Here is a 15,706-nt window from a genome sequence, read left to right as displayed (position 1 = left end):
ATTATATCAAGATTTCTTTGTGTTGGACTGAGTACAGCTATTTTGTATTGAATCGAATACAAAATTATTTGAATTTCCCACCGATCTACCCGCCTGCACCCCGGGAGATATGATTTTTTTTAGAACCAGGTCTGAAATGGCAGCTTACATCTTCGCTCATTGAATTCTGCTTTAACTTTGCTAGGAGATGAAAGAAAGAGATGTGTTCTTCCTAAATGTGTATTTGTTTAATATGTGTAACAATCTAATCTTTACATTTTGTAGGTCCAGTTTATAATAGTATTAATAATCCGAGCCTACAGAAAGCTTTAACCAAGAAATAAAAAGTTTCATGTGCAGTATTTTCTATTTAACTAAACAAATAAACAAAAAATATTGTAGCTTTTAGTCCTTAAAATATCAAAAAGGCATGGCAAAACCTGTACATAGCCTTTAAATATGAACTTCCCTTGAAGAGTGCTTAATCATTTGGACCAGAGCAACTTTTATATTTCAGACTCTGACCTATTGATACAGCAATTTGTATTGTTAAATTTTAGTACAAAAAAGGCTTCTCTTGCCAATACCGATATGCCAATGTTTTATTTTCTTTGCAATCCATGGACAAAAGGTGTAACAAAATGTTCTTGTTGACAATGACACTAAAATGCTTTTCTTTTACTAAGCCTAACAAAGCTGTTTAAAATAAATAAAGACATTTTTAATTTTACCCTTTTTTTTAAATGAGTCACTAAGAAACAAATGAAAGCAAAAACAAATAATAGCAAATAAAAAATGCAACAAAATAATAGTTTAGGAGATAAACAAGTTAATTAGGGCTGATTGGTGTTATCTAGAATTACTAAGGGGTTAAAAAGTATACAATTTACATGAATTAACAAGATTTTATTTATTAACATTGTATCAGTAGTTACCCCTTTGATATGCTATGAATAAACTAGAAAAGTTATGAAGAAGCAATATTAGTATCATAATTCTTTTTGACACTGCAATATTTGGATATAATCAATTACTTAATCATACAGCATGAGTTAATGTGCCATCAATTACCTAATCATGGCACATTCAGGGTGGGATAATCAATGCACAGAAGGTTTCCTTGACAAAGCCATATCCACAACAGGGTAAGGGTAGCTTCTATTGTTGGTCGAATATCTCACTATTCGATTCGACAGCTAATTCTACGGGTGAACTAATGCCGAATTCGAAAACCATTGAAGTCAAAGGTGCGAGAATTCAGGTTTTTTTAAGGGTCTTTTGCAGCCTTTTACTAGCTGTATGTGTTGTTGGATAGAGTTTTTTTTAAACACACTTTTTGTTTTCCCAAATTTTTAACGTCGAATCCCGTGTTTTTCGGTTCGGGTCTATCCGAATTCGAACAGCCATATTATGGGTCGAATATAAGGACAACCCAAATTCGAACACCAACACTAGTAGCTTCCCTGGCTTACCCTTGCAAAAGAACTCATGCTGTGCTAAGGAAATTGGACTGTGAGTACCTTTCAGTCATATTTAGTGATTTGCTGGAAGCAGAATCTCCTGAAAATGTATCAATGCTATAAAAATGCATAATAATAAAACTGGAGTTCTGTAACCCTTTACTACCAAGGGCAGTAGACCAGGAGCAACTGGGAGTTTGTTTATATAACTACAGCCGGAACAGTCAGTAGTGATTGGAGTGGCTGTCTATTGTAAAGTGATTATATATATATATATCTCAATGCAACATCATTGAAGTCATTGAACACCCACAAAACCCCTGAACTACTAAACAAATAGTTTGTCTAATATGTGCTTTTTGTCTGTAATCTTTCATCCACTTTCAGTGTTCTTTAGGGGGCTTCTGTTTTCAGATATACCTTTTAAAATATCTACATTGCTTCATATAGTGTTAAAACATTTTTTATATTTGTATAAGATGGGTGTGGGTAAACATTCTTCATTCTATTTAATTCATCATACCATTATCTCTCAACACATCAATATTATCCAGTATTTATAGGGCACCAACATATTACATACTTCTTTACAAAGTCATATCACTTTCATAGGGACTCACAGTCCCTAACATAGTCATATGTCATTAACACAGTCTAACGCAAATTTTTGGGAAAACCAATGAGCTTGTTTTTGGAATGTGGGAGGAAACTGGACTACCCAGAAGAAACACGGGCAGAACCTGCAAACTCCATGTAGATAATATTCCATCTGAGACTCCAACCTGGGACCTGTATATATATATGTAAATATATATATATATATATATATATATATATATATATAAATATATTCCAGAAAAACAGGATTTCTTTGCATCAAAATTCTATCTTACATGAGTTACAATAATAGTAATCCGTAAATTCTATATATTATAGCTTCCCTGTTTACTAACACTTCTTAGTTCAACTTTCTCTCCCAAAGCCTTTGTCTTATATTTTATCTGTATAGCATATTATATCTATATTTACCCCTTTATGCCTCAACCTATCCATTTTATCAATTCTAAATATTCCCTTTCATACAGTTTATCTTTTCATATTACAACCTCACCAATTTGTAGTCCTACTTCTAAAGTTCAATCGTGTGGAATCTTTTTCATGATACTTTAAATAGATTTTTTAAACACATTGTTTTCATACAATTTGGGGGTCTATTTTACAATTGCTGCAGGGCAAATTTGCTATTACCAGAATTGAATACATACCCAATACATTTGTTCATGAAATACCTTTTAAACAAATATTCTATTCCCTATTTACAAGGATTTGGATTTTGTATCACCTTGGGAAATAATTTAACTGTAATGCATGGATGTGGCATCTCACTTCTAACAGTTCTATTTATTTAGCAATTGATTTTCTATCTAAAGGCAAAGTAGTTTTAATTCCCTGGAGTTTTTCAATGACAAAATTTTAATTATTTCCTACTTGTTAAAAGGTGGTTAATCAATGTCACATCAATCTTTACTGACATGTGTATTAGGGGTAGAGCTATCCAGAAGCTGACTTCACAAGGTCCTGTATGTCATTTCCAGATAATACTGACCAGAGGAAATATTTACTAATAGGAATTTGGGTGTAAATGTTCTTTATTTGTTTTCACAATTGTTGTCATAATGTAATGTAATTATGTAATTATCATGTAATTATGACATTGATTGTGGTTGATGTTAAAAATGGTAAAACTGTCCACTCAATAAAATCCATTCTTAATAGGCTGTGTCATTATAAGTATATGACTGTAGCACTGTGCCATGGCTTTTCCTGGGTGTAGTAATTGGGGCTAACAAACAAAGCATTATTCATAAAGATTCATATATTGTATGTATGTGTATAGTATAATTGCATTATACATAGATGGATATAGTTGTCTTGGCTGGTGGGCATCCACAATGGCACAATGGATGGCATATTTACTCTAGAACTAGGTTGTTTCTGTTAGACTTGGATATTCACTATCACATCTAAGGGAATATTTACTGCAGCAGTGATGGATCCAAACTTTGTTTGTGGCTAAAAGGCATCTTCGCTTTTGCAGACAAGCAATGAATGCTAATATGACATTCGTTTGGTCAATAGCTCTCATGGGGACAATTGTTCTTGATAGCTCTGATAAGACCCGGACATAAATATTTAAGTAGCAATGGTTTTTTTGAGCACCTAACATGAACCTCTTACTGCACATTACCAATTCTCTTGGGTGTGTGCCAGTTGAGCTATTAAAGTAAATCCTGACTGTAGTCTGCATTTATTTAAAGCCTCAAATAGTAAATGTAACACCTATGTATTGGACCATTAGGCTTAATACAATTTTCAAACAGCTGATGTTGGGTGGTCACCTATAATATTTAATCAATTTGGTGCTTCAAGTAGAAAAAATGCTTTGGCTATACTATTGGGGAAGTATATATACGGTATTTAAAATGATAAATTGTAAATGAATGTATATATATTTAGAATGACAAAAAAGTAAATGTTAGAGTTACCAGGTGGTATTGTTGCAGATAAAACCTTAAACTTAAAACCTTAACTACTGGCTTCTAGGAAATAAAAAAGGCTCAGGGACCCCCACCCTCACACATTACTGCACATCTGTGGGAAGGTCACTATACAAAATATGTATAAACAATTAAATATAATATACTGCATACTGTGTGTTTTCGGTTATTTCTATTTTATACTTTTGTTTTTCACTTATACAAATTAAAAACTAAATAAAACTTAAAGGAAAAGAAATGCAGCAGTCAGGTTTTGTGTAATAGTTTCTTGTAAAATTATTTTCTGGTTTAATGTGCCAAGTATTTCATTTCAAGTACGATTTATAAGGTACGAACAATTTTCATTAAAATACCAGCAATGTTTTGTTTTTTTTCTGAATTATACCGTTATTTGAAAAAGCGGTCTGAAAACAGCTTTAGTGTTTGTTCAATTTCCAATAATAACCCTGTGCTGCAAGCCTAATGATCTCTAGCATTGCAATTATTTGGTGAAAAACAAAATTTTGATGAATAATTCATTTTCCATTAAACTTTATGCTTCAGAGACCTAAAACTCCTAACAGATTCAGACTGAATGTCTCGCCACATGTGGGTAGTTTTCTTATTGTTTGCTGTCATCCTGGCAAAATGAGTGACTGTGGATATCAGTAAACATCTCACATTTATATGAATTATTGGCCTCGTGCCAGGCTCTCTAGCCCGTGTCGTCCACCCTTTGTGGACTCTACACAGGGATAAAAAAAAAGGAAATTATGCCATGCTGAAACATTCACCAGATGATGTGTGTTACCGCCGCAGCTGAATGTTGAGGAGGATTGTAGCAGAGAAAGCGACAAGAAAATTGAGGGTAAAAAAAACTGCAAGATGAAAACATTATTATGTGGGGACACTTACACTAACACTTTGATGCAATATAAAATTTGTTTTAAGAACTTCAGCTCCCACACCTGTACATGTTATAGGCGAGAGAGAGGAATACTAGCTTTTTTTTTATGAGAATAATCATTTTTTTCTGTTGTCTTGCTAAAATGATTTTTTAACAAACAGTTCAAATATTAGTGGTTAGGAAAATAGAAGTAACAGAAAAAAAAATAGCCAGAAAATAGGGAAAAATAATTTGTTAATTATAATTGATTAAGGAAAGGTATATAGGGTGTAACAAATGTAGTGAGAAATGGTAACTTAGGTTTTCCTCAATTTCACCTGGAAAAGAGGATAATGGGGTGGATAAGGCTGTCAGTAAATGTTGTGAAGCAGAATTGCAGCTCTTTATTTGGGATCCAGGCCCGGAGTATCCTGAAAGGAATGGGTGGGCCAGGCACTATTCCCTTTTTTCAGGCCAGATATTGAGGATGGCTCTGGAGCACCTGGTCATTAATAAAATGGCAATATAAAGTTGTAGCTAGAGGCTGAGTGCAGCCTGTGTGCTAGGGAGCCTAAAAGGACTACCGAAGTCTAAGTCTGTGGGACCAATACCTCCAATGGGAGTGTCGTTCTGAATGTAAGCTGTAGTGCTGGAGGTTGAAGCTGAAACACTTGGTAACTATTTAGAACAGTGGTGCTCACGGACCACTAAATCTACGGACTCCGAATTGCATATGAGCAGGGAGCTGTGTGTCACTCAAAGGGGAAGAAACTTCCCCCGGAGTGACATCATGATGCTAGAACCCACCCTGAGCCTGCAATGGTAGAGTTGTGTTCAGAGACACAACCTACCCACCGTCCTGAGCCTGCGATCCATATGGTAGAGCTTCTCCTGACCCCACCAGGGGGTTCACCAGCCAGAACCCCGGACCACTGTTGGTCTCCATGCTGTCGCGGCCCAGATGTCAGATGGCCCGGGGTTTGGGGACCCATGATTCAGGAAATTATTTGCTTAAGTTTTTTTTTTTTGTGTTCAACTGGACTAAATTGTTTTTGTGTTATGCTTATGCTGAAGTGAAGTTGTTTGAGTTAAGTTTGTCCCTCAATAAACAAACTTTGAAAAGATCCCACAGTGTCCTGCAATGTGGTGGTCCCCCCTAACTTCAAATGGGGTTAAATAGAATATCCCGACTCCTTTCATTTTTTTGGATCATTTATCTGCAGCTTAAAAGGAGTGAAACTGAGTGATTACAATAGTAACTGTGTGTGATTTTACCATCTCCTATTTGATGCTTTTGGTCTGTAAAATATACAATTGGATATACTATATATAGACTGTTAGAACATTCAAATTTTTGATGACTCTATATTTACGTTGATGATTCAGTCCTAAATGTATTTTAGATATTTTACTAATTGTATATACAGTATATGCATGTTATGGTCTGCAAAACAATTCAGTTAGCATATACCCTTTTTTGCTACATATGGAATCATACTAATCTTTCAAAATGTAAAATGTTACTGAACTAAGGGGTTACTAAGAGAGAGAGAGAAGTTAACCATTTTTGTGTATCTAAGAATACAGTTTGTTTTAGAGATTTCCTGGGAAAAGATGCCCTCTAATTCCTGTAATTATGTGGCCATAAAAAAACATACAGTGATAGGTTGATGCATTGAGACTCTTTGGGAGATTTAGAAACTAGTCAACAGAGAAGAATAACTAATAGTAGGTGGGTTATATCTGTCTTTTGGGCCTAAGCTGGATGTCCTGCCCTAATGAAGAGTAAGAGTGTCCAGTGGAGAAGACTGGAATGTTGTTTCCCTTCACCAGCATAGAAGTAGGGGCGTGAGATTGGCTACAAAGTTGAACTCCTATCTTCTCACAGATGACAGTGTGGAGACAAAGGTGGGCCAACCAGCCTGGCCTCTTATCAGTGTTACATATCTTAGTAAATCCCCCCAGAAGTATGTTTGTCACTATCAACATACCTGGTGGTGCTTTAGAGCCAGCCTTAGCTGTTAGACCTCGAGCTTGAATAATTTCCACTTCAAGTTGTCCATTTCTTTCCAAAAGTCCAATTTCAACATCCCCTTGGAAAAAAAATACATACCAATCAATGTTATATGATATGTTTTTGTAATAAAAGATGTTGTGTCCTAAATCTATGAATTCAGTTCAGCTTGTCCCATGAACAGCTCTGTCATGCTGCATTTCAGTTTTGCAGCATTCCGTGTCACCTGCCAATTCCATGGTCAGTGAACAGGCAACTGACATACAAATCTGCAAGCTGATTCAGAACATGGTAAAATAATTTTCCTGCCAGTGCATGGTGGCAAAAGTTTATGGATAGCAAGAATAGCTAAACAGAATGAGAAATTCTTTAGCAGACAGAACAGTTCACATATATTTATTTCAACTGTACATTGGATGTTTGTCTGGTGTTTACCTGACAATAGTCATATTATTATGGGGAGGTAATACCCAAAAAAATGTAACCCTGAATATAGATAATTTTATATTCTCCTGGGACTTTTATTCTTCTGTTAGTGATTTCTATTAATTTCCACCGACATGATTATTCCCGGCCCATCTAACATAAGAACCAGTAAATGTGAAGGCCCCTGTATGACATTCTAAACAAGATCGTGTACACAATGTGGAAGCCTCCCAAAAAAAAAAAGTTTTATCTTCCTGACCAAGCTAAATCCCCTTTTTGTTTGTGTCTTACAGTCCCCCCTCCCAGACACTGAAGCTCACAAAACAAGTAAGTTTCAATAGAAGATGATGTGCTGCCATCCAAAAAGAAGTTATAGGAAATGATGAGTGTTGACTGATAAGCTACAGGTTAGTAAATCAAATTTCCCAATAGAAGTTAGATTATTGTATAGCATCACTTACCCATTGATGTGGTTGCAAGTGTCTGCCGGCCAACAAATTGAGCTGGGCCCATACCAGAAAGGAAATCACCAAACTGACCATCGGATGCCAGACACATTCCACTGTAGTTCAAGCTGTGGGTTAAAGCATATGTTGAGTATTATATTTTATACGCAAAAAATACACTTCATGTACAGTGAAAGTATGTCAATATTTAATTTCTCTTTTGAAAAAAAAAATATTTATTAGATTTGTTATTGTTTTAGTGGCTTCAATAATTTATACGATGCTGATCAGTACACATGTAGTTTTGACCTTCTAATCTGTATGTTTTTATTGTGTCAGTGTTTTAGAAAATAATGATAGCAAATAAAGATAGTAGTTTACATATTTCTCCCAATATAACGTTAAAGGCCAAATAAACCCTAAACTGAGCAAGGGAAATTCTAATAGCAATACAGTTGATAAGTGAACCCAAACTGAAAAATGTAATAGTTTAAAAAATAAAACCGATGTATAAAAAAATACTTGTTGGACTGTTTTTGTGTCTTTTATATTTGCCTGAAGTTTTCCATTAACTGGTGTTCCTTCAAATCATAGATGCAGTAGGATCATGGATAAATCATGGTCATGCACTAGCATGATGAAGAAGCACTCAAAACGTATTTAAAGCCACTTCATTTCTAGGCCCATTGCCTAAGACCATACAATGTATTGCTGCTGTTGTATTTACAAGAAATAACACTTAAATTTATTGTTAAAAACCCAGAAAAAAGTGTAAAACTCCTATTTCTGAGTATACAACACACTTTGGTAAAATGAAATATTTCTTTGTATTCCGAAAAGCTTCACATGAAATTTAAATAAAATATTCTAGCTAGCTCTATTACATTCAATAAATGTCCTAAAAGCATCTATACTTATATGAAGGCTTAATGGTTCAGAGATCCAAGCTTTTAAAGCCTTTAAAATGAAGAAAAGCTTAATGCCTTTAATTAAAAAAGATTCTTGCATCATTAAAATGAAGGTTAGAAGCAAGATCATGCTTCCCCGTGGCCTGCAATTAAATTTGTAGAAAAATACAAAGCAAGAAAATGCATCATTCGTAACATTTAGAGAGAAGGTAGAAATAAAAGCTGATTCAATCTGGAGAAACTTCAGCAGAATATTTTGCTGTGGCAGCTTTTTTATTTAAGGAACACATACAGCCCTATTGTAGTTTTACTTATTTATTTAGCAAATGTATTCTCTGCTTTAAAGGAATACACCACTATACCATAAGTCTTGTGCAAAATCCACCTTTAATTCCTCCTTTACCTGGCACTGTCGTGTGGTCGGGTTAGGCAGCACATATTGTACTGCCTGATTTTACATGCAGAATATTAATGAGGTTTGTAGCATGGCATATGTCAGGACGGGAGGTGCTATCCATCAGCACAACATTTGCTATGTTGTTGCCGATACAAATTTCACTTGGGACTAATATGTTCATTTATCATTTTATGCCTCATTCTGATGTTCATCTGGCTTATTTATGGAGAAAGATAGAGCTATTTTTCATTTATATTTGAGAGGTGTAGAAGTTAGCGGTGGATGAGGGGTACATGGGGTTGAGAGGCAAGCAGAAGAGGAATACAGGTACTGAGCAATGAAGCCCTAACAATGGATTGGGACAATTCAGAGGTGTGCTGGAGCAAACAGTCGAACTGTGGAAGAAAGTTTGTTGAAGCATCTTAAGAACCAGAACCAGGTTAGCCTAGAACCTGTGCAGGTCTAAAGAAAATGAGTACTGTTTTCCACTGACAGCTCCTCCGAAAAACTATAGGCGTTAAACTGAATCAACCACTCATCCTATGTTTAGTGTGTTGTCAGTAATATAGTTGTGCATGAACTTGATCCACTATATTGATGATGAGAAGCACCCTTGGGACACATCATTCTGATACAGCACACTAGTACATTCTGTTACAACGGGGGAGAGAAAGATGAAGGAAGAAATACCTAAGGACGAAGCTCTACCACACTGTCGTAAGAGGCACTTGGTCCTAAATTTGAAATACATGAAGTACAGCCTGTAACAGGCTGTGAACCCTATGGTAAGAAGCCAGAAAATCTTCTACATTTATTTGGGGAAGAGAGTGTGTTCACAAGAGACCTGTGTGCAGCTAAGGCCCCTGGGGCAGAGTGGGAAAACCATATTTTCAAAACTGGACCAACTTAGAAGGGAGATCTTCTAGCATTAAAGATAACTTTGGAAATCCAGACACACATAGCCATGACCATAGCCACAGATGAGGGATCAGAATTTTTTTAGGAAAGTAGCCTAAAGGAGGGTTCTACAAGCATTATAAAAAGTCACAAATATACTAAATACGATGATGGATAGGGCACGAAAAATTATCTATTATTGTGTTGTCAGTAATAAAGAACAGTCCAAGGTATCACATAGATTGGCCATAAGTTTTCCATCTAAAGCCTTGCAATAGTAGAGTAAGTTAAATAGGCCAATGCAAACCCTTGTTTGCCCAAGAAAGGAAACAATATACCAAGCTATAAAAGTTAAAATTAACAAAATTGCTGTGATCAGGAAAACCCATGGTTTTCTATGTTTCTGTAATATAGTCTACTTGCCACCAATTAGGTGACTAACTTATTCTAGGGGACCAGTATGCTTAGTGTCATTAAGTATATTGCCTAGAATTCAAGACCATAAACTCAGAGGTTAAAGATTGTGCGTATATGTGTTTTTTTCTAGTTTAGATTATTATTATTATTGTTGTATTATGGCAAAGATACTTTAAAACAGTTTTGTATAAAAATAAAGTGGGTTTTCTTTTACTACCAAGGCCCCAGTCATGGTTTTGAATAATGCACAACACAGTTCTTCTGCACTGCTATGTAATCCAGAACTGTAATGATTACACCTATCACTCTGCACATGGATCCTCAACATTGATAAATGACTACAGGAGGCCTATTAGATGAGGATGAATTGTGTACGGTACACATTTGTTATCTTGTAAAGTCCACTTCTGGGAATCTGGAATGCAATGATACATGATTATGCTTGTGGAGATGAAACAGTGTAAAAATCCATCATGAGTTTTACATGAAGAGTTATACAATGTGTCACAGCAAGCATTTGCAATAACTACAAATCTTCAAAAGAGTAGTGGTTGATTTAAAGCAAACATTTCAGCCATTTCAAACTTTAGATGTAGATGTTCAGACTAACAATAGGGACCAACGTGCCAGCTATTACCTTTTTTAATCAGAAGAGTTCATTTTGTGGTCACAGTTTCACTTTGTTACTAAGCATCTGACATCTCTAACTAACCCAAAACTATCGAAGAAGAAAGAATAAAAACATCCAAAAATGCACAAACCTAAACCATGTGTAGCTTATGGGGCAACATGTAATAAATGAGGGGTAAATATTTTTTATGTTGCAGGAAAATTGGTGAAAACCAATTAACATAAGGAGAAATTAACATCAAACTATCCTGTTCTTTTGAAGGGACTTACTTTTTCTAAATGATTAAATGATCATTCCCAATGATATATTGCTTCAGGATTACCTTTTATATCATTGTGTGTATGTTAAGAGAGGGAGGCAGAGAAGGTAAACCCTGACAAAAAGATTGGAAATTTCAGTTTGTCTGATTCCTGACACCTTAAGAACCTATACACACTTGTGCATCACAGCAGCACATGCTAAATATGTGGGTTAATGCCCATTAAGCCAAAGCACAGCAATGCACCTACATTTATTTAACGCATAATATTACTATGGCCAGCTAGACATTTGATTGCATTCAAACCACTGTGAATATTATGACTGACTGTCATGGCTGCCAATCATTACATGATTGGAAACAAAGCTGATTGGTTTTTGATCTAGCTGAAGCACTAGTAATGTCAGGAACAGTGTATTCCAGACCGAACATTCCTAGAGAATGCCAACGCTAACCAGATGTGATTCCCCAGCCTAACAATGCACTCTTCATTTTGGACAAGACTTGGGAGGCTAGGTGCGCCATCCTAGCACTCAGTTGCCTCCATGAATCCCCCATGTAATCCAAAAATTGGCAAATGACCTGAAAACCTAGGCAGGCAGGTCCACAGTGATAGCAGGGTAGCATGAGTCTAAATTGTAAGGCATCAACAGTTCCAAAAACAGGTATCCAAAGGGTCAAAAAGACTTTAGGTGAAAACACAAGTAGAGGTTGGTCCAGGCAACAAACAGACTTATTAAGGTCAAATGAAGAAAGGGTCAGAAACAGGTATTCAACAGCAACACACCAACAGCAGGTCAGAAACTGAATATTAACAGATCCCCCTTGTGCCCCACTGGGTGCGGAGAGTAATGTAATGCTGACGGAGATTATAGAAACAATGCACTGTGTGGCGGGAGGAATCAGAAGGCAGACTTGCTATATGTGTCACCATGAACAGAGGGGAATACTGACACTACCCTTACTTCCTTGAGCAGGGAACTCCAGACCCTCTAAGCAGGGTTTTTAACGTAGTATTATAAAAACATCTTTTGACAGCTCCAGCAAAACTTTTGGCTGCCAAGGTGATTACAAGGTCAAGAAGCGTGCTCTTTGGTTCCTCCTCGCCAAGAGAAGAGCCAGAACTAACACAGACAGCACAGCTTTGAGACCTTAGAGTGGTATATTCAGGAAAGTAGTGTGTAAAGAAGGGTGGAATCGGTGATAGAATTCATACTGTCAGCATTGTAATGAACTTCTGAATAGGATTGAGTATTGTTAAAAGAATCTCAAGGTTTTTAAAAAGGGACATGCTAACCATATTTTATAATAAGGCCATGTTTGAATTAAAAAATTCTAAAGTAGAATTACTGAAGATTTACCAAGCTTTAGAGAACAAAATTTGAAGTTTGGAAGCTACTTAAACAAGATTAGAGATATAGAACACCAGAGAAAATGGAAACATACAAGAGTTCCCAATTTATAGGAAAATACTTTAAGAAATATATAGAAGATATAGATTGAAGCATGTTACTTCATGTCTTAGATTTCCATGTAGTAATAAAAAAAAGAGAGAAATTCACAAAAAGTACAAGATTGGTTGAAAACTGAAGATGACATGGTTAGAATTTGAAAAGAATCTACTTTGACTACATTTATACTGATCATATGAAGTAAAAAAGAGTGATAGAAAGGGGTTAAGTAGAAATAGCAAGTACTTAAAGTTCTCTAAGCAGCTGTCAAGGTGATCACTAACATCACCAGCAAGCAATGGAAGAAAAGGATCAATATCAGATCAAATGGAGTGGCATTTACTTATGGATGCCTACTTATCACCTGACGTAAAAGGAAAAGAGGTCAGTGGAAATAAACAAGTGTCAGTATATAAAAGCAAACCTGACAGAAACATCAGAAATCTTGCTGAACAATTGTTTACCCAACCAAGTAGAGAGAGCTAAATAACTACAGATTTGGTATGGATTTGCTGCACTATACCTACGGTAAGAATATAACTTGTATCATTACAGTAACAATAATATTTCTATGTGGTTTATCTTAAAAACAAAGGATGTATTGATAATTGTAATCATTTTTTTTTATAAATGTTGGAACCACGCTATACATTGTTTAGATGATTCGAGTTCTGTTCATGACATGGCCTTCAAAAACAAATATTGAATGTACTATAGATAGCACAATGCTGCTGTATCTTTGAAAGTTTGGGGGGGGGGGGGAGTCACTTTTTTTCATCTATTCGAGTGCCTTTATTGCCCTGCACATGTCTATATGTGAAAACCACAGTGAAAACTGGTTGTATGTGTTTCGTACAAAGGGTATAATTGTTGATGGCTGCAAAGGTTATATTCACAGGCCTTTTTTTTTAAATGGTGACAACATTGGAATATGTATGGACTATACAGTATGCATTTGCATAAGAGCCTATCTTGTGGAAGAGCTTCAGAAGTAAGGAAAAATAGCCACAATACAGAGCTCTGTAAACTAGTCCTGGGCAAAGGAATTACCTGTACTTGCCCACTTTACTACTTGCCAATGTCTGCCCTCCAACCAGCATTGTGAAAGGTAGGTTGCCTTTTGCCACAGGTGCTACTTCTCAGCTATGACTCTTCTCCCAGACTCAAAATATCTAGTGGAAGGAAATCTAGTGCAAAAACCATGGACTAAATAGAACTCAGCCTACCAATAAATGGTATCCTATATTTTGATAGGAGTGAATTTGGGGAATTAGGGCCTTGAAGGCTTGTTATAATACTGTTGTATAAAACGTAATGTAGTGTGGTACTGTGAAAATGGGTCAAACAATCTATACTATAACAGTGCTTTGCTGGTTCACTTGTTAACAATTGAAGGCATTCAATTTATTAATTATTAAGATAATTTTCTTATAGCACTTAGATCTGTTGTGATTACGTCTTAACCGGTTAACTCAGACCATTTGTCCTGGCTGCTGAGGTTAATAGCATGTACCCTGTTTCTTTCCTTACTGTCATGCAAAAGTATCCAAAAACTTTGGATCATGAAACCATATGGAAATAGCTTTAGGTACATCTCTGGTTTCATTAAAGAGAAGAATCCACAACTCCAGATGCACTGGATGCTTCCTGCACTGTATAGTATGTTGGGTTCTCCTTCTTCTACTACGTGTGATTTTATTTCTCTTAAGACCAGTGTCATCAATAAAACCTATTTAGGTAAGTGCTATTTAAAATAAGAGCAATAAAACTACACACTCGGCACTTGACTGGCAGTTATTAATTAGGAGGGTGAATTGGCAGCACACTTAGCAAAACACTTAGCAATCCTCAAAGAGTGCACCAGTGTCAAGTGTTAAAATGTGACTAAATCTGGCTGGCCTGATTGTCATCAGTATCAGCCCTAAAATGCATAGTGAATCAGATTATTGGTAGAGGTGATTATCAGTAATAGATAGAATGGGATACAATCCTTGTGACTATTTACAATTCACTATATATATATGGGCTTTTGATTTTCTTATCATTTGTACTGTACCTGTACAGTGTCCGATTAGTGAGAACATAGCTATAATTTGTTAACTCCTACATTAAAAGGCCAGATATAATACAGCAATCCTTTAAATGTCCCTCTTCACCTCTGTCTAGAAATTCCCACAAGTCCCATATTTACCTGCCCCATGTTTCCAAGTTCTCCATTGTGTGGCCCCACAGACCCCTCTTCTCCAAAAGTCCCCCAGCTGGCCCAGCATCTTCTCTGCGTTCCAAATAATTTCTATAAAAAAATATAATTGGCAAAGATAATGATTGTTTTTTTATTGCAATGAATGCAGTGATTCAAGTATGAAAGGAGCATGCAGTGGCCAGGAGACTTTTATAGAGAAGAGACGGTCTCAAAGAAAAAAAAAGAAAAGTATACAGATAAGAGGTGACCCAGATTTTCTGGTACCCTAGTTCATTCCCACTTGTCTCTTGAGTATCCGCCTAAAAACTGGCAAATCTGCAGAAAAAAATCTTTGCGTTTTATTTTGACAAACCCTTCTGTATATTTGCTCAAATTTGGAGTTCAGAGACAGCCGGGCTATTGCATTTTCCAAAGGGGGCTTAGCAATGACAGCCTTGCTCTGCAAATATATTATTGCTATAAAAATATTACTGCTATAGTGATCCAAAACTGGATGACTGCAATTAGCAATAGATTACTAATGGAAGAGATATATTGTGGCAGAGCTGCCTATTAGGGAATGAATCAGGTCTCCAAGTACACCATGGGACCACCCAAAAACTATATTTTATATGATACAAATTGTAAATGCACAACAAACTAAATAAAAAAAATCCCTCCCCAGATCAATCTCCACTTACTAGATTGAAGCTGGAGGATCACAATACCTGGACCTAGCCAGTGAGTGTCAAAAGTTTATATAAGTGAATGTGTTCCAAATTTGCGTTCCAAATGATTTTCGTTTGGAACGCAAAT

At 36.0% G+C, this 15,706-nt stretch overlaps 1 protein-coding gene across 1 annotated transcript in view; it reads right to left on the bottom strand.

Annotated features, from left to right (window-relative positions):
- The window catches only part of RIMS4 (regulating synaptic membrane exocytosis 4), a 99,822-nt gene that overhangs the window by 8,612 nt on the left and 75,504 nt on the right, over window positions 1–15,706 (bottom strand). Inside the window, exons 3-4 of the mRNA XM_072414851.1 lie at window positions 7,764–7,876; window positions 6,854–6,955 (exon numbers count right to left, since the gene is read on the bottom strand). Coding sequence (XP_072270952.1) covers window positions 6,854–6,955; window positions 7,764–7,876 — 215 coding nt within the window. The remainder of the gene's footprint in view (window positions 1–6,853; window positions 6,956–7,763; window positions 7,877–15,706) is intronic.

This window comes from Pyxicephalus adspersus, chromosome 6, assembly GCF_032062135.1.
Source record: "Pyxicephalus adspersus chromosome 6, UCB_Pads_2.0, whole genome shotgun sequence".
Lineage (NCBI taxonomy): Eukaryota > Metazoa > Chordata > Amphibia > Anura > Pyxicephalidae > Pyxicephalus > Pyxicephalus adspersus.
The sequence above is the reverse complement of the archived record's forward strand: the minus strand, read 5'-3'. Positions and strand labels throughout refer to the sequence as shown.